The sequence below is a fragment of the Parastagonospora nodorum genome (genome assembly GCF_000146915.1).
Source record: "Parastagonospora nodorum SN15 chromosome Unknown scaffold_18, whole genome shotgun sequence".
Classification (NCBI taxonomy): Eukaryota; Fungi; Ascomycota; class Dothideomycetes; order Pleosporales; family Phaeosphaeriaceae; genus Parastagonospora; species Parastagonospora nodorum.
This window is the reverse complement of record NW_001884566.1, coordinates 668,818-695,432: the sequence shown is the minus strand read 5'-3', so window position 1 is coordinate 695,432 and position 26,615 is coordinate 668,818. Positions and strand designations below refer to the sequence as shown.

General features: G+C 52.6%; 12 protein-coding genes across 12 annotated transcripts; 6 read left to right on the top strand and 6 right to left on the bottom strand.

Annotated features, from left to right (window-relative positions):
* Positions 1 to 69: 69 nt before the first annotated feature.
* On the top strand, positions 70 to 444 carry SNOG_11169 (hypothetical protein; the record flags this gene model as incomplete). Its single annotated transcript, XM_001801366.1, has 1 exon — positions 70 to 444. The coding sequence occupies one exon, from the start codon at positions 70 to 72 to the stop codon at positions 442 to 444; it is 375 nt and encodes a 124-aa protein (XP_001801418.1).
* A 32-nt stretch (positions 445 to 476) lies between these two features.
* On the bottom strand, positions 477 to 887 carry SNOG_11168 (hypothetical protein; the record flags this gene model as incomplete). The annotated part of the gene is made up of 1 exon (XM_001801365.1): positions 477 to 887. The coding sequence occupies one exon, from the start codon at positions 885 to 887 to the stop codon at positions 477 to 479; it is 411 nt and encodes a 136-aa protein (XP_001801417.1).
* A 451-nt stretch (positions 888 to 1,338) lies between these two features.
* On the top strand, positions 1,339 to 3,423 carry SNOG_11167 (hypothetical protein; the record flags this gene model as incomplete). The annotated part of the gene is made up of 4 exons (XM_001801364.1): positions 1,339 to 1,462; positions 1,514 to 2,489; positions 2,529 to 2,795; positions 2,865 to 3,423. The coding sequence occupies 4 exons, from the start codon at positions 1,339 to 1,341 to the stop codon at positions 3,421 to 3,423; spliced, it is 1,926 nt and encodes a 641-aa protein (XP_001801416.1).
* Positions 3,424 to 5,344: 1,921 nt separating this feature from the next.
* SNOG_11166 (hypothetical protein) lies at positions 5,345 to 6,135 on the top strand (the record flags this gene model as incomplete). Its single annotated transcript, XM_001801363.1, has 4 exons — positions 5,345 to 5,505; positions 5,554 to 5,575; positions 5,637 to 5,752; positions 5,817 to 6,135. The coding sequence occupies 4 exons, from the start codon at positions 5,345 to 5,347 to the stop codon at positions 6,133 to 6,135; spliced, it is 618 nt and encodes a 205-aa protein (XP_001801415.1).
* Positions 6,136 to 6,353: 218 nt separating this feature from the next.
* On the top strand, positions 6,354 to 7,862 carry SNOG_11165 (hypothetical protein; the record flags this gene model as incomplete). The annotated part of the gene is made up of 2 exons (XM_001801362.1): positions 6,354 to 7,412; positions 7,530 to 7,862. The coding sequence occupies 2 exons, from the start codon at positions 6,354 to 6,356 to the stop codon at positions 7,860 to 7,862; spliced, it is 1,392 nt and encodes a 463-aa protein (XP_001801414.1).
* Positions 7,863 to 8,352: 490 nt separating this feature from the next.
* On the top strand, positions 8,353 to 9,198 carry SNOG_11164 (hypothetical protein; the record flags this gene model as incomplete). Its single annotated transcript, XM_001801361.1, has 1 exon — positions 8,353 to 9,198. The coding sequence occupies one exon, from the start codon at positions 8,353 to 8,355 to the stop codon at positions 9,196 to 9,198; it is 846 nt and encodes a 281-aa protein (XP_001801413.1).
* A 52-nt stretch (positions 9,199 to 9,250) lies between these two features.
* Positions 9,251 to 9,943, bottom strand: SNOG_11163 (hypothetical protein; the record flags this gene model as incomplete). Its single annotated transcript, XM_001801360.1, has 1 exon — positions 9,251 to 9,943. One exon carries the CDS (start codon positions 9,941 to 9,943, stop codon positions 9,251 to 9,253), a length of 693 nt encoding a protein of 230 aa, XP_001801412.1.
* A 687-nt stretch (positions 9,944 to 10,630) lies between these two features.
* SNOG_11162 (hypothetical protein) lies at positions 10,631 to 14,181 on the bottom strand (the record flags this gene model as incomplete). Its single annotated transcript, XM_001801359.1, has 6 exons — positions 10,631 to 10,731; positions 10,780 to 11,178; positions 11,225 to 11,494; positions 11,878 to 11,927; positions 11,977 to 13,898; positions 13,972 to 14,181. The coding sequence occupies 6 exons, from the start codon at positions 14,179 to 14,181 to the stop codon at positions 10,631 to 10,633; spliced, it is 2,952 nt and encodes a 983-aa protein (XP_001801411.1).
* Positions 14,182 to 15,151: 970 nt separating this feature from the next.
* SNOG_11161 (hypothetical protein) lies at positions 15,152 to 16,231 on the bottom strand (the record flags this gene model as incomplete). The annotated part of the gene is made up of 1 exon (XM_001801358.1): positions 15,152 to 16,231. The coding sequence occupies one exon, from the start codon at positions 16,229 to 16,231 to the stop codon at positions 15,152 to 15,154; it is 1,080 nt and encodes a 359-aa protein (XP_001801410.1).
* Positions 16,232 to 19,467: 3,236 nt separating this feature from the next.
* SNOG_11160 (hypothetical protein) lies at positions 19,468 to 20,289 on the bottom strand (the record flags this gene model as incomplete). The annotated part of the gene is made up of 1 exon (XM_001801357.1): positions 19,468 to 20,289. One exon carries the CDS (start codon positions 20,287 to 20,289, stop codon positions 19,468 to 19,470), a length of 822 nt encoding a protein of 273 aa, XP_001801409.1.
* Positions 20,290 to 21,454: 1,165 nt separating this feature from the next.
* SNOG_11159 (hypothetical protein) lies at positions 21,455 to 23,783 on the top strand (the record flags this gene model as incomplete). Its single annotated transcript, XM_001801356.1, has 2 exons — positions 21,455 to 23,225; positions 23,404 to 23,783. The coding sequence occupies 2 exons, from the start codon at positions 21,455 to 21,457 to the stop codon at positions 23,781 to 23,783; spliced, it is 2,151 nt and encodes a 716-aa protein (XP_001801408.1).
* Positions 23,784 to 24,653: 870 nt separating this feature from the next.
* Positions 24,654 to 26,026, bottom strand: SNOG_11158 (hypothetical protein; the record flags this gene model as incomplete). Its single annotated transcript, XM_001801355.1, has 5 exons — positions 24,654 to 24,836; positions 24,890 to 25,022; positions 25,085 to 25,384; positions 25,543 to 25,648; positions 25,699 to 26,026. The coding sequence occupies 5 exons, from the start codon at positions 26,024 to 26,026 to the stop codon at positions 24,654 to 24,656; spliced, it is 1,050 nt and encodes a 349-aa protein (XP_001801407.1).
* Positions 26,027 to 26,615: the final 589 nt, after the last annotated feature.

Genomic DNA, 26,615 nt, shown 5'->3' with positions numbered 1-26,615 from the left:
GCACAAATTTACACACGACCTGGCCGCTCTCATCCACTCCGCATCAGCGTCAACTTCACCTGGGCAGCCATGGAGAGCCCGCAGCAATCTCACCCAGGCGCAAACGCGGAACTGGCCCTGGGTCTACCCTCGACGGACTTCGAATTCCCTTCCTACCAGGCCATGCCGAACGATCAGCCCTACCTGAAAGCCGACATAGAGAACTATGCGACTGCGCTAGAGCAGTACCCGTCCGGAGACGGAAAGTACGTGGCCGAGGTCTTGCGCGAGTTCCTATCCAAGAACGTCAACCGAGGAGATACCTTTCTTCTGGGCGACACAGCCGACGACCGCAAGGTTGGCTACTTGCTGAACCTGATCGGCGATGCGCAAACCAAGAACCCGCGCTTTGCCGACTTGGTCTCCCAGCTTCGGATGGAGAAGGATGACTCTGAAGGTTCGTGAATCCCATCGGCATGCTGCTCCGCAACTTACGTTTACATAGACTCGCCCACCCAAGATTCATCAATCTCGCGCAACACCAATTTCGAAGCCATCAGACACCTCTCGCCAGCAGATTCTGTCAACATCGAAGCGGAAGGTGGTGCATTGTCGGCTGCGGGTGTGTCGGCTGCGGCTGTGATGGCTGCGTCTAGCTCATATGCCAAATCGTACACTGCGACGAGGGTTTTGCGGGAGACTTGATCCTCTCGGAATAGGCCCTCGTCGTCTGATTCGCAGTCTTGGTCGTCTTGATTGCCCATCTCAACGTCATTGTCGCTGTCGATGACATTGTCGCCGTCACCACCGGGCTCGTACATGCCAGCTTCTGCCGTTTCGTTAGCTGGAGATTCAGAGGATGATGGGCCGTCATCTTGCACGGGCATACCTTTGTCGAGATCGAACATGGCTGCGCTGATGTCGGCGATTATGGTGTGGGTGTCATGAATCGCAATGGAGTGGAGTGTAGAGTCTACAGTCCAAGATGGGCGTCGGCCGTTGATTTATGCTTGCGCTAGCCGCACTCTCACCCTCCACAATACCCTCTCTCTCACCTTGATGGTGTAGCCCGTCTTTCCAATGTGGAAGTCACCGCTGATTTCATCCGGATCACGTTTCTGGGTGACATACTGGCTTTGAAGCTCTAATACCATCAGAATGTACTTCTCATAGCCGCGGCACCGCGTTGAGGTGATAGGAACGTGGGCTGCGACGTACTAGTTGCAAGAATTGTGGGGCACAGAGAGAGTGTATAAGAGCGAGGACGGCGAGCACTCTTCAACACCCTCTTTTCGCTCCTTCTTTATCCTTTTCCTTCTCCCCTTCCTCCAAAACTCAGTCTAGATATGGCGGAACACGATGAAGAGGACCCCGAAAACATCCGTCTTGAACTCATGGACGTCTTTCGTGGCCTCGACTGGGATGTGTGATGCCTTTGACGAAGACGCCAGAGCAAGATTGGTGGAAGCATGTCTTACACAAGGTAAGGCAATCTGTGGTTCCAAGAAAGCATGAACTGACAAGAAAACCATAGCTTGGAGCCTAGTTCGCAGCGCTGTTGCGCAGCACACAGCGACACAGCCACCTCCCATCTTCTCGGCTTCATCACGTGCGGGTTCTGCATCTGATGGCAATCCATCGTCACCCCATCCCGACACGCCTCTAACATCGGCACGCGATCTTACGTCCAATGAAGACACAAATCCTCCTCACGACCCTCCGACTCCATTGTCTCCAGACTATACATTCGACGATCATGCGACTCCACCAGAAAACCCAAAATCTGATGGCATATCGTCGACACTAGAAAGTCAGACGATTCTCGACTTTACACCAAACGATGACCTAACGCCACCAGAGACCCCCCATACCCCCTCGTCGCACGATTCTGCGGTGATTCCTTACGCCCATGCACCCCCAGCAAGCTCAATGTTGCTCGAAACGGTAGACACTTCAAGCGACATTGTCGAGGACCCACCAAATGCGTCAACAGCGAAGGACGGACAGTCCACAAAAGAGAGCACTTCAGTCGGACGCTGCCTTACTACAAGCACCACGGCAACCATTACCAAAGGAAATACGCTAAAGCGCAAGATGTCTCTCATGTCCAGCAAATCAGCAGCGACACAGCCAAAGCAATCTCGTGTGGTTTCTACTGGCGCAGTGAATGTGCAAGAGATCCATCGGCGATGGAACGGACTAGCGACACGCGTTATAGCCCCCATGCTAGAGCGGATGAGAACACCGGTATCGAGAAACAGAATAACGAGCCCGTTCGCGAATCAGCTTGGCCTCGGACAGGCGCTCGCCCCAGCAGCTGAGGAGACCGTGCTTAATGCTTTTCGAACGGCAAGGCGCATAGACATCCATGCCTTACTTCAAAATTTTGATTGGAAAAAGCCAGTGACGCTGACTCAGTGCGATCAAGGGGGCGACTGCACCGATGCCTGGGCCGAGTACCTCAGCCGAGTCAAACAAGCCATTACGAAGACGCCATCTTCGCAAATGGAGTAGCGAGCCATTGAGTATCAGCAGAAATTCTCGACTAGCGACGAGATCGAGCGACGGGTCCAGAAGGGTGTACCTCGAAGCACCGCGGAAAGTAAGGTCTACCTAGAGCTCATGACAGCGCTCGGGTCAGACACAGGAAGACACAGATCGGCAATTTCGAAATACCGATGTGGGCTAAGACGCGTGGGTGAGGTACCGGAGGAGTATTTTGCGTTCATTTGCTCTCGCCCTGGTCCACGCGACAAATGGACACAGCCTCTGACCGGGAAGTTCGGAGCTCCCACCGACGACGCTCTGAAGAACTGGTACGCTGTGATTGGGCCGCTCTGTCAACATATCTGGCAGACACAGGATATATCAAAAACAGAGCCCAGGCCACGGGACTGGCACGCACGTATCAAGAAGCTGTACTTGGACCGCGACGCGAAAGCTGGTGTGCGATACACAGCCATGGAAAAGCGCTCATGGACGTTCTCTGGGACTGAATGTTCAGACATAAAAGCGAAACCCTTACTCGAATCCCAGTTTGTCGATGCACCGACGAAGCCTTTTACAGAATCAAATTCTGGAGTGGGACTTGTCGGACGTGGCATTCGGAGCAGTTTCGATTGGAACGTTTATGGATACAGGGGGGATATGCAACGCTTGCGCTCGTACTCCCTCACGGTGGTCACCATAGCCGGCAAACAGCGTCTGGTCTCCGCAGTTGACCTCAAAGAAGGCCATTACCTTGGCAATGTGGCCTCCAGGCTACATTGCGCGGAATACGGCACTGCATCTGCGCACTGGGTCGAAGGACCAGAAGGTCTCTGTTTCGAGCCGATCCCAGGGCCATTGTGGCCGATGGTCAAGGACATGGCGTTGGAGGTTGGCAATATCTTCCTGACGTGGCAGCAGTTATCGACACGGGATGACGTATGGGGCCTGCCATAGTACGACATCCATGCATTCGTCTGCAAAGAGGTGCCTGCATTCGAGCCGTTGGTGGTTGAAAAGGGATGTCTGGTTGGTAGCCGGAGTGGGTTTCTTGATTAATTTGGTGCGCATCTCATCCACGTAGACACAGCCAGAGGTGCTCGCCTTATTACAATACAATAATGATAGAATTGATTTGTGTATTATTAAGATACATGATTCTTTTGCATTTTCGGATTAGAATGCTGAAATAAGTAGATAGCAAAGTTATTTAAGATATATTACTTAGACATACCGTATCATATATGCTTATGCCATGAAAAAAGCTCTTCTAGTATCACCACATTGATATTTATAGCTTCTTGTTCGTATGCGGATATGACGATGGTTTGGATGAGGGTAACAAAGCACTTTACGTGCAGACATGCATGTTGCTAGGTAAGAGTATCTGCAACACCAGGAACTATGAGCTGACAAGATTTCCTTAGGACATATTCCCTTTCGCGCGGCTGGTGAGGGGCTGAGATGGATACGGCCACCTCCTCCCGTTCAAACACCAAATTCATCGACATCGAACCAGGCCCCCACGGACATATGCTTCAGACCTTTGACTTCGGGTACCGGATCCGGAGCCAGTCAGCCGCCCGTCTCCCAGCCCCCGCCGCATGGTAATACTGCGCCAGCTCATTAGGGACCAGCTCCCATCCCATCACCTCCCATGGGCTCAGTATCGCCTAAAGCTAGACACGACAGTTCAAGCCACGGCGTCAAACACTCAAAGCATGCACCATCGACAGAGCTCTCTGGCCAATCCTCTGTTTCCAACGCGTCAGTCGGACACAGACTTATTACAAGCGCCACGGCAACCACTGCGGCGGAGTAGTCTCACTATGCTGAGTGCTTTAAGCTCTCGTACAAGTCTTCCAGGAGCATACATGAGTGCATGTTCCATTCTTTCATTGAGGACTGGGTTATGGAGGTTCTCCAGGCAGATCTTTCCAGTGCCGCAATGGTGCGCTCGATCACGCGGAGAGGTAGCACGGCATGGTGTCGGCGAAGGCTCTCGACTGACGTTCGACCCCTACGAAGGCTTTTCTCTATAGCTTCTGTGGCGTGACTCAGTTGGCTGTCTTGTTAAACACAGCAGAGCTCGCGGTCGCTGGATCATGCATAACTGAATAATAGTATTGGAGCCATTTTCAAGTCTCAGTCCTGCCCTCGTGGAACTTATATATCGAGTGAATTCATCTGCGTGTGTTCGCAGTGCTTGCAGCTATTTCACGCGGTTGGGATGAACTCTTGTCGTAACATGAACAGTTAGTGCAGTATGAGCAAAGAAGAGATGATGAATACAAATAAGATCCACATGATAGAATATTGTATACTTCCAGGATAGATGCACAAATTTACTTCTCAAATTCCTGTGGCCGTCGCTAGACAGTTGTGTTGGTGCTCCATTCATTCCTTTGTGCCACCCGAGTCTCGCCATGGGAAACCTAGTGTGAGCATTCCGGTGCTGATAAGCTTACACGATGCTAGGAGCAAAATGATAATGTTATGAACTTTGGCTGGAATGGTTTGACTGTAAGGTTGTTTGTTACGCATCGAGTACGATGTTTGGTCTCGCTCATATGCCTAGATAGCGATCCCCAGAATCATTCTTGCCCACCGACGAACAGCTTGGAAAAGCGGCAACTTCATCACACATCGTTCGTAGAAGAACATAATAGAACTTATTAGGTAAGCTCTGATTTCGTATGCTCATGCTGAGAGGTGCGGGTTGCGTCAAGCAAAACAAGTGGGGCCGCAAATCGCTAGTTTAGCAACGCATTGCGGCCTACCAAAGTATACCTGAACCACCCGCCCCATAGCTAAGCTCCTCCAGTATTACTCCATATTTCGGCAGCCTTGGACCGCTTCAAATTCAATCACCGCCGGAATGAAGTTAGACGTCGACGAATGGGTCAGAGCACAGTACACTGAAAAGCACTGCGACAAGTATGGTCGACTAGGTGGAGCGGTGAATCTTGAAAGATTTCTCTCGAGACTGATCAAGCTGCGGCCAGACATTGCCGCCGCAATTACAGATTGCGTACAGCGGTAAGCTAGCATACGCGATCTGCATGTGACACGTCTAACTGTTTGGAGACTTGATATAGGAATCTGCGAGGTAAGCCATCTGTATTCCCTCGATGAAACTCATCACTAAGTAAAGCTAGCACATTTGTCAGGCGTTTCCGACCAACAAGCATGGAAAGTTCACAGATGTCGCAGCACTTTCGGAGCAATTGGTGCGGGTGCGACCTGATTTGAAGAACGACGCAAAACGGGACAAATTGATTCTTCGGTATGTATCACATTCTCCACCCCGGCCAAACATTTATCAACTTGATAAGACTACAGGAAATCAGAAAGGCCAATCTACAGCGCGCAGCAGTACCGGCACTAGCCAAGCCGCTGTCTGTCCCACCGGGTGGCGCAAACGATGGTCCATCACATGCACACACTACCACTACAGATGAATCATTGCAGGTCTGGATTAGTTCTCTGTATCCAGAGACAGGTTTCAAGGGGGCCGGCTTCATCGGTTGGGCGGCCTTTTCAGCTGCCTTGGTCAAAGCTAAGCCCGCGCGTAGTCTTGAGATAAGGGCGACCCTAAAAGAGCAAGCACATCCGCTTTACACACGGACATACATTAACAGTGGACAGTATGCGACTTCCCGGACATAAATTCAGTCTTGTAGAAGCAAACAAAGAGCCTAAGCGACGGGCTGCTAAGCAGCAAGAAGGAGGTATTCGCCTCACAGAGACACCGGTCTCTAAGAAAGCTGCTAGAGACTGCGACGACTCTGTCAATAAGCATAAGTTCTTAACGGACAAGCGGGATTCGTCGGACTCGGACCAGGCATGTCTCCATTGTTAAAAGCATAACTATCAACTAATCAAAAATGCAGAGATCGAGCGTTAGTATTGAGGATAGTGCCTCAGAAGATATCACCTCGGAAAACTCACAGTCCGAGCAATCGTACTGTGCGCCCAGTGAAGAGTACCAGGAGCCGAATTTCGGCCTCATTGATCAATTGATCACACGGAGAGGCACAACCTCAACCGATACCATCCTTCCTGAAGCGATTAAAAGGGACATTGGCCATGCACCTCTCGTATCGGCCAGTGTTATTGTTAAATATGGCAAAGACCTCGTGCCACAGTACGGCTTTCTTGGCAGCAAGGGCACGGAAGGTGAAGTCATTAAGCTGTTCCACAACACGAATGTGCCATTCTCCACGTTCATTTGCGGCGTGCAAGGGAGCGGCAAGAGTCATACGACGGCATGTATGCTCGAGAATGCTCTGATTCCTTCTCAGCAGCTTGGTCGCCTTCAAGCTCCTGTCGCAGCTCTGGTCTTCAGCTACAGCGAGTTTAGCAGCGGTGGCTCTGGCTTCACTTTAAGCGAAGCTGCCTTCTTGGGATCGGCTAACCAAGACACCGCGAGTCAAAAAGTGAAGAAAATCACTGTTCTAGTGTCACCGTCCAACCCAGCAATCAAGAAATTCTACCGAGCGATACCTGGCATCAAGGTCCTAGAATTCAAGCTCAGGGCCAAATCGCTCGACATAGCGACCTTGCTGACACTCATGGGCATGAACGAGAAATCAGATGTGCCTCTTTACATGGCTAAAGTGGAAAGCATTCTGCGTGCTATCGCGACAGAGAACGAGGATGGAGTCTTCGACTACTCTCTATTCAAGCAGAAGATTGCAATGGAAAACTTCGATCCCAAGCAGACCAACATGCTCGATATGCGCCTGGGCCTGCTCGAATCGTTTCTGGACAAGGACGAGAACACGCCAGAACCAACGTTCCGTCCCGGCGAAATCACGATCATGGACCTTTCCGATCCCTTCATCACGCCCAACACGGCCTGCATACTGTTCAAGCTTGGTTTGGAGCGCTTCACCCAGTCTCGAGCCTTGGGCAAGATGGTCGTACTTGATGAGGCCCACAAAGCATGTCATTGATGTTCTTACTAAAAATACCGCGAGCTAATGAAACCTTAGTACATGTTGAATACACCCGGTTCAAAGATGCTGACGGGTCACCTCGCCACACTCATACGTTTGCAGCGCCATAAGGGCGTACGCGTCATTATCTCCACACAAGAGCCAACTTTGTCGACCGATCTAATTGCGCTTTGCTCAGTCACAGTTATCCATCGTTTCACCAGCCCTGCATGGTACTCTGCCCTCAAAAAGCATATCAACGCGATGGAGAATGACGAGGAGATTCTACGTCAAATCGAGAGCCTAGAGACGGGTGAAGCTCTTGTGTATGCTCCGAATGCGGTGATGGGTAAAGAGGAGGATGGTACCTTGATCAAACTGCCGGGTCAACTACTCAAATTGAACATCCGGAAGCGCATCACGAAAGACGGTGGAGAGTCGATTATGGCGATCTGATGGGCTCTTGAAAGCTCTCAGATCTTTTGGACAGTGTTAATGTTTCGATCGGAGTTTGGGATTTGATGGCATGATACTTGAAGTGTAAAGCGAAAAATCGGGTTGCGGACAACGAGTGAAGGCTTTGGTGTTGGAAGGCGGGGAAAACATCGTCGCTTTATACCCCGGTTTAGGTCGTCTGTCGCGTTACTCTGCAAAGTTTAATGGATACATAAGTCGCGGATTTGTACAAACGCCCCTTTTTGACCGGTTGCAAACTGTCGTCAGGATTATGAACTATCAGGTAGCCAGGCTCAAGAGTCCAACTGACATCTTTCCGCTTGCTGCAGAATCATCTCGTCCGAGAATATGACCAGTCTCGTTGCGCTACAGCAAACTTGGAACAGGACATATAATGTCTGCTTGTTGGCTACGCAGTCTCTTTTGACGTGTAAAGCACCGACAAGCTCATCCTGTACTAAGTACTTGTCTTCAGTACCAAAGGCTTTCTATGTCTGACCCAATCATCTTGCCCCTGGACACTCCAGGGCCAATAACAGATACTGCATATAACGAAAGCATTGCGAAAGGCGCCAGGCTTTTGCGAATGCTGGAATCAAACGACCACGATGCCGGACAGCTGATGAACCCAGCACGCCCCACCGCCCAGAGCGAATTCACTTCGAGGCAAGCCCTAGCTAACTATGGCTACACAGATGTCTCATGGCCGTCCGTCCTCGATAGAAAAGCACTCCAGTCACTGAAAGCCGCTCTCGAGGGGATCGGCGTAAACACAGAGTTGATTTGCGATGGAGGCACGAACGTAGTCATTGTGCACCGGCACGAACATGGTATCGAGTATTTGAACGACGCGGCGAGTTTCCAACAAATCTGTAACCCGGATCAGGGCGTTTTGATTGCGAATGTCAATACTTCTGCCAGTGCAATTGCTCGTAGTTGCCCTGAGTTGACTATTCCGTCTCTACATCACTGGTCGGACGTTGCATATATGCAGTGGCTCGAAGCCTGTGACCAGACCGCTTCCGAGCCGGATTCGATCAGATACGTCTTCCGCCTCAGGGTTATGAATCCAACAACGACTGCCGTAGTCCAGAGGGTGATGGCTAATCGCGGTCATGGCACTTTCACATCCTATCCTGGCGAAACTTTCGATATTGACAGCGAAGAAGGCAAAGCGATCCTGGGGACGCCGAACGGAGTTGGTGTGGCGTGGCTGTTGATTCAGAGGAAACGAGAGCTGGGACATGAAACGATCAAGGATGTCACGGTCTTCTGGGCGGAGTATGAGGGGAAGAGTCCTGGTGATTACCCAAGCCTGCTGTTTCGTATCGACTAGACTGGTGCTCATGAGAGGCGTAGTAGCGTAGAAGGACGTTGATTCGGCATTTTCACATCAGCACCTTTGCGAAAGCTTCCCCCAACCCTCTCTCAATAAGCCACTCTTCCATAGCTTTCATATCGCCTCTATTCGCCCTTTGTCCTCTCCTCTCACCGACCATATCTGTGATTTCCGTCATGTCTTCAAACGCTCTTTTCACATCCTTTGTCTCGCGATACCGCTCGCTGACTTTCTTATGGTGCGCTGGAATATCGCCCCAACTCTCTGTCTTGATGAACTTCATGTAGTCGTCGATACTTTGAGAGGCGCCTTCCACACAGAGGAGCCCGGGCTTTCCGGCGTAAAGAAACCCAGTGAGCTGATATGATGGCGCATGGATAATGAAGTCGTCGCGCTTCGAGCGGGTAGAGATGGAGGGAAAGTAAAACCATACGCGCACAAGCGGGCCTGTACTAGATACATGCTGTGAAGCCGAGGTGGTAGTGACGAGCAAAGTTTGCGCGAGCTGTCGCGCGGCGGCCTCCTTGATGTGCTCGATGGTGCCCAGCAGGTCTTCGTCCTCGGGCAAGTCCGTCATTAAATCGGCTGTAGCTGCCTTGCTCAGCCATGAAGGCTGCCGTATTCGCACTTTGACTTTGGGCGGATCTTCTGGTAATTCCTCGCCTGTGTAAAAGAATGGGAAAGTAAGGTCAAGATCTAGCGTGTTTTGGTCTGCATCTGGGATAACGACCTGCAGCAGCATCGCAACTGAAGGCGCTACTGTAGACGGATGAGTAGGAACTCCATCTTCTATGTTTCTTAAGATGTCGACAGTCTTTTGCGAAGTAGTCTCAATTTGAATCTCGTCCGGGTACATCGCTAATAGCAGGTCGATTTGACCGAGCTGGAGTTCGACCAGGCTTTGTGGCAAGAGATGCCATGATATCGATGACATTTTGAGACGGAAGATAAATAGGCTGCAAAAATCGCGTGGTGAATGTAGATGGGCAAGTTTCAATGAGGGGAGCGATCTCGGCTGAGGACACTAGTCATTTTCGAGGCCACTAGGATGCTGCAGGAGTCATGTTACTTCACTCATGTCACGTCATGAATCCACAAACATGCCCCGATCTTCTCTTCCAACTATCCAAAGTCCAGCTCGACAAGCACATGATGAACCACATGACACAGCTCTGAGTAGATACTCATATGACGTAATAACAACTACCACGCTTTTCAGTCTCATGGAGACTTCACGCCCTCTCAACACCTCGTTCACGCGCACGAGTAAAGTCAATGTAGCAAGCAAGCCGGAGTATGGAAGACAATTTATACCTCACTTCCAGAGCTGTAGCAGTCAAGTATACCCAGCCGAGTTCATTTGTATATCCGTCTCAATCCCGTCAACGCCATCAGTGCGCCCTCCATCTCCTTCCAATCACTATCCATCTCACAAAACCCAATCCGCCGCGCCCATGTCCGCATCGTCACCAGGCTCCTCCTTGCGCTGGTACGACCTGACCCCCCTTCGAATCACACCCCGGCTCAAACCTCCTCCTCATAGTACTCCCCCTCCTCCCCAACCCCGCCCCCACCCACCTCCACCACGCTCTTCCCAACCCTCCCCCCGATACACGCCCCCACCCCTCCCCCTACGATTCTTCTTCCCGCCCCTCTTGCCCCGATGCGTCTTCTTCCACCCCACCCCAGGCTCCATCTCCTGGTTAACCACCTCGGGCTCCGGCGCCTCGCTGCCGTCCGACGCGACCCAGCCGCCGACGATAGCCGCGCGACGGCGCGGGGAGAGCGCGGGATCGAAGAGGAATTCGTTGGGTGCGAGGGGACGGAAGATTGGTTGGCGGGGGGGAGGGGAGGAGGCGGTGGTGTTGGTGTTGGTGAGTGCCCGGGATTCCGCGGCGGACATGAAGCCGTAGGTTTCGGCTGCGGTGCGGGATTGGAAGGGGTTGGGGGCTGAGGGGTTGAAGGTCGTGGGCGGTGCTGGGTGTGTTGGTGGGTGGAAGATAGGGGTGGGGAGGGGACTTACGGGCGGCGGTGCGGGAGCTGGAAGACTGTGCTGGGAAGACGTTGTAGCTGGCTGGCTCTTGGTTGCAGTCGTTCTTGGGGCGGTCGTTGGGGCGCTCTCCTGTGAGTGCCGTTTCCCTCTGCTCAGTCTCGCGAGTTCCCTGAGGGTCCATGATCACGTCTTCTTGGGTCGGAGCGAGCGGAGTTGAGGAAGAAGTGCTTGGAGTAGCTATGCGTTCATCTGCTTCTGGGCGGAGAGCAGCTCCTTTGCCCTTGTCGGACTTGTCTTGCTCTACAGTTTGTCAATGTGTGTTTGCGAGATTGTTTTTGCTTGCGCGATTGCCTACTAGTCATTCTGGTCTTGACGGTTGAGACTCGGAGTATCTTTGTTGGCTTGGGTAGATTGGACTGGTTGAGTAAATTGAGCTGGCGTGGTTGAAAAAACAAGAGTAAATCAATTGGTAGTTAGGGCTTTGTAGGGCAAAAGCGTGAAAGGCCTGAGTGAGGTCATATTTTCGGCTTTCTCAAGGGCGACACCTCGAGTTTTCTTGTAAATTTACCGAATATACAACACTCCTAGTCGTTGCTTCTCCATAGCCGGTACCATTATACATTACCATTCCCATCTCACACCTTAAATTACTTCCTCATTCCCAAAGCGCTTCGCATACATACCCAGCGCCTTAATTGGGAAGATGAACTTGTAGTTCGGGTACGAAATCATACTGTCATATCGTCAGTCATCATCTCGACACACATACACAGCATACTTACCAGCTCTTGTTGAAAACTCCCTCAATCGCCTCCTGCAACCACTCTCCATTCGCCTGCTGCCTCTGTACAATCAACCTGACCGCACGCCTAAGCACCTCCTTCTGCCCCGGCTCATCACCATACCCGCCCTCAATCATAGCAATAACCACCCACGCCGTCTGTACGACTTGACTCTGCGGATGCTGACTCCACACGCCGCTCTCGCAGCTCTTGTACGTCTCGCCCCACCCGCCGTCGTCCATCTGCTTGTCAACAAAGTACTCGCACGCGCGCCGCACCCGCTCGGAATTTGCATACGTCTCGCCAACGCACGCGAGCGATTCTAGCGCGAACATGGCCGCGTACGTGAAGCAAATGCCCCAGGAGCCGTACCACGAGCCATCGGGGCGCTGGGCGTGGCGGATGTACGCGACCGCGCGGTCCTTGAACGCCGCGATTTCGTCGGCGCGGTAGGAGGGGTAGTATTTCTGGAACATGTGGAGTGCGGTTACGACGGCAGTGGTGCATTCTGGGTAGTCGTATTCGATCATGATGTTGCCGAAGACTTCGGCGGCGTTCAGGTGTTCGAGCAGGATGGAGCCGCGGGTGGGTTCGTAGGAAGCGCAGCCGCCCGAGGCGTTTTGCATCGTGAGACACACGTCGATGGCGTCTTTGAGGCGGCGCTCGGGAATGAGGGCGGGGTATTTGTGGGCGTTTTGGAGGATGAGGGCAGACTTGATGCCTTCGGATGTGCAGTCGCTGACGGTGTAGCCTTGCTTGCGTGTACTAAAGCCCCAGGCTCCTTTGCGTTGTTGGCGGTAGCACTTGTGTTGGTCGGGGACTTCCTCGAGAATCTGTTGGTCTTCGAGAAATTCGAGCGCTTTGGTGAGCATGGGCTTCCATCTCTTGTCGTCTACGAATCCGCATGACTCGGCGGCCTGGATGACAAACGACGTGTCCCAGGACTGTACACCGTTGGTACCGTTCATGAGCATGCCCTCATCCTTCATCCACAGGAACTCAGGTAAGGTCTTGAGATGTTCTTGGAACGGCTCATATTCCTTGCCGCCCACGATGTAGCAGCAAAGCGTATTCATGGGTCCATTAACCGGCCCCAGATTCGAATAGTCGGTATTCTTATCCTCAGCCTGAATAAGCCACCAAACATGCTCTTCAGCCCTCTTAACCAGGCCCTTCCAGCGCAAATACGGCGACCAGATAGCCACCACGAACCAAAACAAGAGCCTGAGATACCACGTCTTGGGATGATAATTATCCGTGTGTGCAATGTCATTGCGATGCGCGCTCATTTCAATCGTCTCAAACGGCTGCGTCAACAACTCCTTCCTCAACTCCCTTGTCAAATCAGTCAGCGGAAACGTCCACCGCTTGGAGTAGATAAACGACATGGGCAAGAACACCATGCGCATGTGAATCCACCACCGCCACGGCGCAATCGGTACCCAGTCTGGCAACAACCACAGCTCAGGCGGCACGGGATTCACAACATCCCAGTCCAGCACGCCCAGCACGCTGAGCCAGAACTTGGCCCAATGGGGGCCCTTGAGCGCACCGCCGAGTTTCCACAACGTCGCGCGCGCCTTCTGCATCCTTGGATCCTCAGCATCGACGCCGAGAATACGCATAACAGTGTAATTCATCGCCGTGCCGAAGACGGTGCTCTCACCCTCGATATGCAGACCCCAGCCGCCATCTTCGGGGTGCTGGCGATTGAACAGGTAGCGCTTGATTTCCGTCGCGTGGTCGTCTGGTATGGGTGTCTCGGTGACGTACCAGGTGATGACGAGGCCGGGGAGGAGAAACATGGGCCCGCCGTATTCGCAGGCCCAGTTGCCGGGTTCGAGCTGGAGTTCGGAGAAGAATGCGAGGCCATTTGAGGCGGCTTCGAGGGGGGTTTTGGCGGGTGGGAGGGTGGGTAGGCCCTGTATGTTTGTGTTAGTATGTGTACATGGATGTAGATGCTGCAATGGCTTTGCGATTCCGTGGAAGACGTACCGTTTCCAGGCCCAGGAAGTACTTGTCTGCCCTGCTCTGTGGCCAGGCCTTCACTTCTTCATCAGTCTTGAGATAATGCCATGTCTGACACCCTCGATCGTCCTTCAACCTCCACCTGCTGTAGTCCGTCTTCTCGTCTGCAGCCTTGTTGCTCTGCATTGGGATCTGTTTGCCATTTGCGCCATTTGCTTTGCTATCGGCTTTGGCCATCGTGTCTACTCGTATTTGAATTGCCTCAGACAAGAGTCACATTCAACTAAAGCATCTCTGCAGACGTTGGCGGGGCCGTGGAGTATTTGGAGGATGCGGTGTGGTCCCTGTCGGCGATCTTGGCGGAACGCGTGAGTTATGGTTGGCGCGAGATCAGCAGACTTTTGTAGCATCTCGGACATCTTGACCACAGTTGGCCAATCATCGTCACAAAACATCAGGTATAAAGTTATCAGTCTGCAAGATGAGCTTTGCTATCACAATGCGATGTGATGCAGGATCGAGTTGTACATAAACTTTTGAGATCTGACCTGCAAAATTGACATCATTCGTCAGCACCTAAACTTCACCCTAAATCATGTTTTCTAACAACCACAAATCTCCTGTCACCTCACCCAAGACATATCAGCACTAGTACCGTTCCTGAATTCATTTTCGTCCGTATCACGTCTCTTCCCATAATCGGAACCCTTGGCAGACACAAGCCCACAAAACCCCCGGATGATCGACGGCAACATCCAATTTCGGTGCAAAGAATGCTCACGTCCCGAAAAATGCACCTTAGCAGCGGGTAAATTGCGCTGCCGTGCCGTTATCGCATATTCAGGGTCACAGCACAGACGCCAGCTGATATGAATGTTTGTATGATTCTTCGCTTCCTGGTTGCTCCGAACGACCATCGAGTATGCTATGTACAAGTATCCAACAGGCGCATCAACGCTCTGCAATTAAGGAGGCCGAAAACGACAAGTACAGTTATGCTGCCAGCGTTGCGCCGAGATGGAAAGAGAAAAAGTGGAAGTCTGTTTAATACGAGACTCGCTAGATGAGAAATAGTGCATGTGCTGGTGTGTGCGCTGTCGAATCCTATCAGACAAGCGTGTGGTGTATCCGCAATCAATCCAAGTCCTTCTTCTCGTGTAAAATCTTCGTTGCTGGGTATCGTAGAATTAAAATCCTTGGGGTGGCCTTAGTCGCTAAGATCAGGGTTCGCGATGAAAAGACGCGTGTTGGTCATGGTCGTGGTCCGCTCGTCCACGCTGCCCCTCCGCACCAGATCGTCTGTGCCCTTCTTCTCTGGCTTTGGTAACGACATTGGCATCTGGCCAATTTCGCCAAAGTTGCGCTCGCCGCTGCTGCCACTGCCGGTGCTGAGGTTTGTTTTTGTGTGCCCAAAGTATGCGTCTGAGGAATCGAACTGCTGGTTTGGTGTTGGTTCTTCTTGGACATCGCCAAGGTCTTCGGGTGACGAGTTCTGAGGTGGGGTCGAGTTGGAGGAGTTGCGGCCCGCAGGGTTTGCGTATGAGATGCGACGCGCGGAGCCAAGGGAGCTGCGTCCAGACCCTGTACGTTGATGGTAAGGTGCTCCGCCGTTCTGGGAGTTGTTGTCCTCGTCATCGCCCTCGTCTACTTCGGATGCACTTAGGCGCATGGGCACTCCGGAACCAGTGTAGGTCTGCGGGGCATAGAGTGACGCCTTTGGCATGCCGTGATGACGACCAATCTTTGACCTCACTCCACCGACCACGCCAGAGCTTCCGGAAGCACTTCGCGGGGGGGCATGATGTGATCCGCCAGCGACCTCCTGCACGGCGCGCGCCTTTGCCTGGCGCTGTGCGGCAAGCATACGGGGGTCCTCGTACTGGGCCCTATCGCACCAGACGGTGGCTTTCTGTTTCCGCATCATGGCGACATATGAGGTAGGGGAATTGCCAGAGCGCGCCGACGACGAGCGGCGGAGCTGGCCACTGTTGGAGCGGTTTGGCGTGCCGCTGGTGGAGCTGGTCGACGAGGTGGGCGTGCGGCGGAGACCGCCCTGGTATTGTGAGGGATACTGCGAGTGCATGGTGGTGGTGGGCGAGGCGGCGACTGGGAAGATGCCGGAGCTCGTGGTTCGCGTCCGCGAGTGGCCCATTTGCGCGTCAGAATACATTTGCTGCGTCGATGTAGGTCGGACTGCGACTCCGGGGTTTGCTATGGGCTTGCGGCGGAGAGGGATAGCTCCATATGCCGGAGCGGGCGATGGTTGCGCCATCACAGCGGCCTGCATGCTGGACGCTCAGTCCCTCGCTTGGGGATTTCGGTAGGTGAAACACAGATGCACGCCCTGACGTCAAGGTGAATGGATGGACGAGACAATTGGAGGTAGAGTGACGGCGATGCACCCAGTACACGTCTACTGCCCGCAGTGAAGGGGTGCAGAGTGTATTTGTAGTGGTGGAGGGCGGTGATAGGCGGGTGAGCTTGGCGCTGCTTGCGTGCTGCAGCCCTGCGCTGCGAGCGTCGACGTTCCTCTGCTTCCGGCGCCGGCGATGGCCTGATGCAACAGCGGGACTGGACGGTGCTGACTCCCGGGGCGATGTGCGGGCTGACAGCAAGCAAATAATATGAGGCTTTTCAAAGAAACTTCGGGCGGCGGCAGGGGAGATTTGCAGTCGTTTGAGGCAGATTGACGAGAGTGCGGGCGGATGTCCTTAAGGCCGCTTGGAGGCGTTCTTCGCTCTTTGCGGCGTTCAACAGCAGACGGCGCTAGAAGAAAGCTTACTCTAAAGAAAGAAGCGTCAGTGGGCGAACACGAGCCATTTCAATGTTTGAGCTCCAGCTGAGGCTTGCATCGATTGAGCTTGGTGCCTCCAACCAGAGCAACGTGGGCGGAGCGTGCGGTGATATCGGCTTACTGGGTACAGTGATTGTCTGGTCCTATCGTCCTGTGCTGGGCGCAAGCGGCAGGTGCAGCCCGTCTCAGCTTAGCGATTACAGTCCCTTCTCCACGATAAAGCCAAAGGAGCGTAGCCGTGGATGAGCTGCAGCAGAAAGGAACTTGCAGGATGCACTAGGGATGCAGAGGTGCTCGCAGCGGGACGACTCAGTCTCTTGTAGCTACGCTGCACCACTCCTCCGTGCGTGCCGTTGCAGGCGATTGCGCTAGAAATGCGAAGGCCGAAGACGTCTCCACCACACCTGGCCATGGCTTGTCGATGACGAAATAGCATAGCAGCCTTCGCGCGACCGATCGTGATCTCCCGTGCCTGTTCATAACCTCGACTGTTAATGCTGCAAAACTTGGAACCTCAGTCGTCAAAAACACCCGCCAGCGGAGACGGCCCCGTTTACGGTGTGCGACTACCATCCTGGGCACACGCCGCGGTTCTTAGCCCTGGTCGCCCTCCCATTCACGGAATTCTCGCGAGTACGGGGTACCATGTACCATGCTCTGTCGAATCATCGCCCAACGTGCTGCCGAGTGACCCTCGAATAAAGCGAGAAATGATCGCCGTCGTTGCATCCTGCTACCCCAACGCCATCTCTATCACACATCGTATCTCGAGTACCACGTTGGGCAGATCGCGCCACATCTTGAAATAATTACACAATTTCCCATGTCAATCTGCTTGCGACGGCCTCAGGCCACCATCAAATCCCGCAGCATCACCATGTTTGACAACATGGAAGGATGCCCTGCAGGGCATTAAGCGACTGCTTAGGACAGGGGCGCGTTCAGGTTTGAACAGCACCCTGAATACGTCTGCATCGTGAAGCAGCCTGTATTGATGGGTTTCACTCCTGTGCGACAACCAGCTTGTCATGTCGGAAAGAGACCAGGGCCAGTATGCGTGCGCCTTCGGTATCTTCCGATACATGGTGCTGACGGATGGTGGAGAGGATTCCTGTCACCTTCCCAAGCCTGTGGTTTACGTTTTCGGCTCCATAGGCTGAACGGTTGCTTGCTTGAGCCGCGGAAGATCGATAGGCGGGGTACACTCTTCTGCAGACGCCGCCGCTGCACGCCTCATCACCCTCCACTTTCAACAATTGCAGCGCCCGAGCAGCTCCTCGCTCGTCATTGAAGCTGTTCGGCGAAACCGACGCTGTCGTGCCATTGCCCACCGAATTTTATCGAATTGCCATGCAAGTGTGGAGATGCATTCTAAAACTGTGCACCGCTAGAGAATCTAGCGTGGCATAGCAATCCTTGAGCACCATCGTCCGCCACAGGGTCCTTGGACAGCCAAAATTGGCAGCAGGTTTGCTGATCGCTGCTACTTGTAGCCAACTTCTGCTGTAACACGTTCGTGTTCGGAGTCATGGTCGCGAGAACCTCGAATGCGTAACAGTACGGCAGTGCGAATGAGGACTTAGGGTTGCTTGCTCACCTCAGCGACAACACGAAAGGATAGCTGAAGATCATCGTCGCCTCGTTATTTGTCGGTCTTTTTGCGCGGGGAGTGCTCCACCCGGCCTTGAATTGCCCGAAAGTTACATACTCCCATGTCGTCTTCAATAAACCACAGCCTTGCATGGCAAGCCAGAGAAAGACGACAAAAATGCCGAAATAGACATGTCCGTGGAGAAGATCTTGCTGCAAATCGCAATCGTCCGATTGTTGGAATCATCTCATGTCATCCAGTGTCATACGAGCGCTTATGCTTTCCAGCACCTTCGTCGTCGGCAGTTTCCAAGGTCCAAATGTTGTCCAATGTTCCTGATGGTCACGTTGTTAGATGGCTTCGGCCTTTGAACTCTTCGATGAGCGTGCTCTGTGTGGCCGAAGTCATGCCGAATCGGCCAAACGCCTACCAGATCCCGATGCGAACAGCCTGAACTGAACATGCTGAAGCTTAAAGTTTCCGCATACCATGGCTAACATGAATCAGACAAATTAGCATGAGGATGTCGGCGATATTTCCAGTATTGAAGGCGAGTCCGCATCGTCGAGCGAAGTCCGCAGCGGCAGAAACCACGGTACTCGTAAGCTTAATCCCGCATCGAGTGCTCCCCAAAGTCTAGGGCTGCAAGTCAGACGCCCATAACAGTAATCCAATCCTCACCTTTTCCTTTTCGTCCCGACAGCCACCATCTTACCGACCCAAGACCCGGAAGCTCGGGAAACCACCTGCATCGTGCAACCCTCGCACGACTCCAAGCTGGCTTATCGCGCACTTCCTAATCAGGTGATGAGCTAGCGATGGAAACTCCTTCTGCCGTCCAGGCTACGGCAATTTCATGTTAGCGTGCGCTAAGGGCTCATGCCGCTGTAGCTGCGTCGATCCGGCCTGGACGCGAGCGCTGTGGAGGTGCGCTGGCAATTACTGTGAATCCTGTTTGTGGTGGAGAGGCTGGGGGGATGACAATGTGGCTTACGGCTTATGCACACAGCAGTGCTTCAATTGAGTCAGTCAAGGAGATTTTGAGAGAATGTGATGTTGCAAGAGATGATTTTGGGTGTTGAAGTAGATGATCTGTAATTGCATCTGAGTAACAAACGCGATGAAGCTGTCTGCAGTCCTAGTAGACAAAGGGGATGAGCTTATACGGCGTGTCCTTCTTGAACTGCTCCCACACTGCGCCATATCGCTTCTCGCAGTACTCATTCAGGATGGGAACCGCACGTTGCGAAAAGTCCCAGAAGAAGAATGCGCCCACAAGAGCACCAAGCGTGTAGCCTCCGCCAGCAATTGCGAAGCCGGCTCTCCACAAAGTGTACCCTCCATAGTTGATGTGTCGTGCAAACTGCCACAGTCCACCCGTGTATGCTTTGCCCTTGTTGCTCGGATCGGACTTGAACCGCTTGCGCTGAATCTCAGCCACCAGCTCCGTGACGATGCCGACGACATACAGCGTGCCTCCAATGATGAGCGACGGCTGAGGGAAGTCAGACTCGGTGGACGCAGACGTAGCCCGCACCAAGAATGCGATACTGCTGACAGTGTTGAAGATGGCGTTGAATGCGCCGACAGCAATTGCGCCGTCGACAGGCATGGGCTCGCCCGAGAGCGCCATCACCCATATGTTCTGTTTCACCGCTGCACCGACTGCCATGCTGAAGAGCACCAGTCTGTAGGGTGATAGGCCAAGGCCATCGATCAGGCCAATGCCCGTGTTCGCAGGAAGCCCCGCGGGCAGCGTGTGCAGACCCACGCGGTGGAGAAGGGACGAGCCGAGGCCATGGGCGAGGATCGAGTATTGGAGATACGGCTCAATGGCGCGGAGAACGAAGAACGTGATTTTCCCAGCAGGCGTCGGGGTGTAATCGCCTCGGGCGATCAGGTCTTTCTTCTTCGACTCGTCTGAGCGAGGGTCCTGTATACTCTCTTTTGCAGAAGACATGCTGCTTGATGTGAGAATGATGAATTGGAGCGTGTTCAGAAGGGTGGTGTACCTGGAAGACACAGCTGGTACTGGGACTGTTGTGATTATAGAACCATGAGCTTCAAACAGCTCTTATATACCGCCTTGTTACAATTCCTCTTTTACTCGGTCATTCGAAAGCGCGAGGCTGATAAACAGTTGGGTGGGGCTGTTGGTTGGACAGCCCACTCCCAACGTCATGATGCTAGCAAGACGGCCTCCGCGGTCGCCGTGTAGCGAAATGTCGGTTTCTCGAAGAAGTAATTTTTCGTCTGTAGGATTTCCAGTGGATACAGGACGAGTCATTCTGGCTAAGTTTGATCACAGAAAGGCACTGGTAAGCGTGTTACAATCCAGTGCGAATGATTGCCTGCGAGTCAGCCATCCATTGCTAATTCTAGATTAGCTCATGTGATGTCGCGCATTAGCGCGATTCGTAATTAAACAAAGCGCGTGCTCGACCCCGCTCGAACCTTTCACGCTCCGTGCCACGACGAAGCAGTCTTTCCATTCATTCTTTGATCTGTTTGTCGTCCTTGCACCGCGCCTCTTTGTACCTGGTCTGCTTCTTGAACCAATCAAAAGCTCTGTTTGACGCGATAATGTTGGAGATACGGAGAGCTCCAGACTGTGACTTGAGTGCTGTTCATCTTTCTGGGCAGGAAATTATGGTAGAACGGTAGTTGAGACTTTACAGCCCATATCCGGTCCTGGCACAAGAGCACGTGCGGTGGCCAAGTCAAGTACAACCAGCAACATCCTATCTCTCAGGCTTTGGCAGCGCAACATTGTTTTGGTCAACTGCTTGGACATCCCTCACACATCATATTCACTGCACACGGAATCATCCTTATTGATGACCATTACTTTTGGCGCAATATGCAGTCTTCTGCAAAGCGTCGAGAACATTATTACTCGGCAACCACGACTACCCCCGAAACAAGAAAGAGAAAACATTCGAGCGATAACTGCAAATTGGTTTGCCAATCAACGCCACAACCTTGACAATCCTAGAACAAATGGGGGGGCTGTCTTGTCTGCACTTTTTCCGCATCGTCGCAAAGATCGAGTATACGGTCTGCAGGCCCCTCTTCTTGCAAAGAAGCTCATTGCCCTTCTCGGTTTCGGCCATGGCCAAAGAGCGATGTTTGATGGCTGGACGAATGGCAAGATGGGGGATCTCGGCGCGTACACTCAAAGAGCCATGGCAATGTGGGACGGAACGTTCAAAAGAAAGCACGCCTTTTCAATTGAGCAGATAGACCGGCTACTAGTTCAGCTCGCGGCCAAGTATCGATTCTCAGATGAAGCTATTCGACAGCAGCGCGAAAGGCATGTAAAGACCGACACCGGATTAAAGGACATTCTCATACGCCTTGAATCATGGGAGGCGAAATGGCTTGTCCGGCTAATTCTGTGTGACCACTGTACCATCGAACTGGATGAGCGTTATGTGTTTGGACAGTACCACTTCCTCTTACCGGATCTACTCATGTTCCAAAACGACTTCGAAGCTGTCTTCGAGATGTTACGAGGCGAGCTAAGCGCCTACCCAGCCATTCCACCGCCGTCACAGGAGAAACACATGCGTATCGAAGCCGCTCAGAAGCTCCGTGCAGTTGTCGGTGTCAAAGTGGGACGCCCGACGTTCCACAAAGCATGGTCATTCAAGCACTGCTTCCAGCTGGTCGGGCAGCGTGCATGGGCTGCCGAGGTCAAGTACGATGGCGAATACTGCGAGATCCACGTTGACCTTACGAATTCACCCAAGGACATTAAAATATTCTCGAAGAATGGCAAGGATGCGACCGCAGATCGAGAACCGTTGCACTCCACTATCCGCAGCGCCTTGCGCATCGGTCGCCCTGATTGTCTAATCAAGTCCCGGTGCATCGTCATCGGCGAAATGGTCCTTTACAGCGACAAGGAAAAGAAGATCCTGCCCTTTTCCAAGATCCGCAAGCACGTTTCGCGCTCAGGATCCTTCATCGGCACTTGGCAGGATTCGCTACCGCATGAATGGGAGCACCTCATGATCGTCTTCTTCGATGTGCTCGTTTTAGATGATCAGCCCATTCTACGTCATGGACTCCAAGATCGACGCAGGGTGTTGCGAGACCTTGTGAAAGCAATACCGGGGCGGTCAATGCGCTCGGAGTGGACCCTGGTAGACTTCAAGACAGGGGACGGCGTAATGGACCTCAAGCAGGCCTTCGCCCGGAACATCGCAACTCGCCAGGAAGGATTGGTCTTGAAACCCTTACATGCGCCGTACTTCCCGCTGCTTACAGAGCAAGGCCATCGTCAAGCAGGTTTCTTCATCAAAATGAAGAGAGACTACCTAGGCGACATGGGCGGAGAGCGGGACTTGGGCGACTTCGCGATCGTTGGCGCAAGTTTTGATGCAAAGGTCGCGCCGAAGAGCAGTCTCAAGCCCTTGCACTGGACGCACTTCCATCTAGGGTGCTGCACGAACCGGACCGCTGTCCAACGGAGCGGGGCAAAGCCATCCTTCAAGATCGTTGCAACGCTGAGTGTCGACAAATGCATCCCCAAGCCCGATGTCAAATACCTCAACATTCAAGGTTACGTACGTCAGGCAGATCTGCGCAAAAATGGGGTGACAGACGCGTTTGATGTTGAGCAGTCCAAAAGCTTCGATCGACGTATGACTGTGGCTTTCAAGAAACCATTCGTCGCAGAGATACTCGGAGGTGGCTTTGAGAAACTTCAGAATGAGACTTTTGAGATGCTGCGGCATCCTCGCGTGAAGAAGCTCCACCACGACCGCACATGGGAAGACTGTGCGACGATCGAGGACTTGGAACGCATGGCAGAGGAGAAGTGGGAAGTGCCCGATGCCGACAAGCTCGATGGGCATGCTAAAGACGTTGCAGTCTTGATCAAGAAGTATCGTAAGGAGATCGATGATTCTCAAGCGACTGTGACAAGCGACAATACTACACAGCAGACTACACCGCGTACGACACAGGAGACTGTCATGACGATAACACCCACTAACACCACGGGTGCGACTCGATGAACTGAGCGACGCTACGGTGCAAGAGACACAGCAACATACATACACAACAGTCTCATCGACTCAATGTTCTGCCGATGGCAGCACACAAGGCAAAGGTGTCCGCGCCTCCCGTGAGCTCCGCGTCCTCGTTCGTGAAGATACTTCTGAGCGACTATCTACCCTAGCATTACCCACCCCCGCAGCCACTGCTGTCTCACCGACACCGATGTCCACAGCAGAAGCGACACCAAAGAAACGCAGCTTTGTCGAACTCATCAGTCCGCCCAACGCGAAGCGACACAAGATACTCAGCCCGTTGCAGCCTTCTGGTGGTAACCGTAGCTTGGGCGCCTTCAATTACGACTCGCAAGAGGGGATTATTCATATCTACGCAAAGGAGGGGCTGAAGGTCGAAGTACATGCTGGACTCGCGAAGGAGAAGTGTTCCTAGAATTAGCGTACCTGGTTCGGCGTTGCAGTTTTGATACCCATTTCTTTTTTTCATCTTGATAACCATACTTCATTAACAAATTTAAAATCCTTTCAGGCCTTTCTTCCCGCACAAAGGTCCATTAATTTTTTGCCAAATCACTAAACCAAGCACCGCATGAACCGAACAATCAAGTCTCTAGTCGACTGCGTACCGTATCTAAACGTCCGGGTCAATGTTCGACTCGAAACAAAATCTCCTGGGACAGTCTCAACCAGCGGAGCCTTCACCCCAGCCAATGAAGTCGTTGTTGTTGTACAGGGATGCCCTCTCGTACGCCCCGAACATGATGCCAACAAATGATCAAGCGACCGCGGGTGGTTTGTGTCGTTGAGCAGGCGACTTCCACAGAATGGGGCTACAGTAGAGACGTATGGAACTTGAACAACGGTCTGGCTATCGAGGTAGCGTACTCCAACTACCATTTGCCTCATGACGCGGTGTATGTGCCGGGATATGCAAGTTTGACGACAACGCATAATGCTCAAGAATACGTGCAGAGCAATGTAATATTCGACACCATACGGCAACATTGTGTACGTTCCGGCGGGTATCGGACGGAGGATGGAGGATGCGAGTGTAGTTTAATATCTTGACTTTGGGGATGTAGAGTACTGCGTATGTTTTGAGGGGAAAGACACGACGGGTTTTGATACACTTTTGAAGACGAGGAATTTTGAAAGAAATACTACGATTGAACTTTGATGATTTCTCCAGGAAAGCCCCCGCACGCTTTCCATGAGATCACCCTTCTACAACACCAAATCTTTCGAGTCGAAATGGCTCGCCATCTGTGTCTTCCACACACACACACACACACATCGGACCCTTTCAATACGGCTTGAACCTTTTCTCGCCGTCTTTCTTCTTCTCCTTCCTATCCCTGCGCTTCTCTTTCTTCTCGCTACTCCTCTTCTTCGGCTCCGCTTCCTCATCGACATCCATGCTCTCGTCTTCAGCCAGTTTCCATGCCCGGATGTGGCTGTCTTCTCCGCACGTGTACGTCGTTCGCGTCTATCATCTATTAGCAGAGGGCGGAGAAGAGGTTGGAGAGATTCGGAACGCACATGAATGTCTGTGAACATGTCGCGGACGATTTCCTCGCCGTGAGCACCGGGGAGTTGGATGCTTTTGCCGAGATCGAAGGCGTAGTCGAGCGGGGCTGGGGAGGAGTTTGTGAGGGGGACGAGAGCCAGTTGACTGTTGCTATTTTGTGTTAGCTGAAGCTTGAAAGAGTAAATGGAATTCCAGGGTTGATGTACCTGTGCTTTCCAGCAGCGATAAAGGGGTGCGGGCCAACCCAGTGCATATCGACGAGATACTCGCACCCGAGTGCTTCTCTAACGTCTCCGAATACTTTGGGCGTGGGCTCTTCTTCTTCCTCTTTCTGGCTTTGGAGAGCGTAGAAGCTCGTCGTCTCGTCTGTGCCAAGCGCGTAAATGTCAGTGCCGGGGTACATGAAGCCAGCGTGCGCGATGGCGGATCCGTGGTTGATGACTTGATACAATGCGTCTTCTTCTTCGGCCTGTGAGGTGTCGAAGATGTTGACGAGACCGTCGGTACTGGAAGATAGTAGGAGAGTTGGGTGACTTGGATGGAGCTGGAGAGAGGTGATGGTATCTGTGTGGGATTCAATGAGAGATAGAGTAGGTGCCGATGGGTTGCGTTGGTCCCTAAGATTTGTCAATGTATGCTCTTGCTAGAGTATGAGGTAGCATACCAGACGTAGACAGGAGATACGCCAGCGCCGTCTTCGGGGTTCTCGATACCGGCGGCGATGAAGTTCTTCTGAGTGTCGCACACCAGGGCCGAGATGAGCTTGTTTGCTGTTGTGTTGTCAGCTTCAACGCTTACACGCGCAGCCGGATGTGCATACGACTCTCAATCTCAAGTGCTTTCTGGCGAGTTCTCTTATCCCAGAATCTGATCATCCCATCTCTTCCCGCAGTCGCAATGACATTGCTTGGCGCATCGTTCGCTCGCTCAAGACATGTGACTTTATCGTTGGCATTTTTGATGGTGCCATTCACGGCTAACGTCAATGGATCAAGGAATCGCAATGAATCGTCTGATGATATAATCGCGAGTTGGTCGAGCTTGGAGTATGTGAGAGGATCTTGCCGTGGCGCCGTGGAGGTGATCTTGTAGATGTACGAGTTTGGTGGCAGCCCCGCGCTGGCGCTTGCAACCGTCGTTGCAGTCATCCTGAAGTTGCTTAATTTGCGTTTATCAAGGTCACGGTTTCATAGAGTCAGTGTACGCCTTAGTCCTGTTGCACGAGTGAGGTGAAGACGAGAGAAGAAAATTTTGCAGTCGAAAGGCGCAGAGCTGATCGAGCGCGCTCTCATGTCGTCAGACGTGCGGCTGTTGCTATCGATATCGTGAACATCTTCAGGCATTGTCAATTCTGAGATGTCGCAAGTTATGACAGTTGCGCACGTATACGTGCGCAACATGACGCGGTTTTGTATACGTGGAAGGCGCACCCGTCCATCACTCGAGGGTCTAATTGATCTCTCGCACTCCCAACAACAGAACCTGGACTGAAGCTGAGTGCATCTAGACTAATCCAAAGTCATCTCACTATTTGATATGTCGCCTTGATATGAAACTCGCGCAGCCATTGCTTTTGACTATACGAGCGATTAACTACGGGCTTGCTCCTCTCCAAACACTCATGGACCCAATCCACTGACATAACGCCAGCAGACAAATAGGTTGTCATTCCGACAACTCAAAGCTTGCGCTCGTTGCCGGCGATATCGAGGTTCGTGAAGAAGAGCAAAGGGTGGA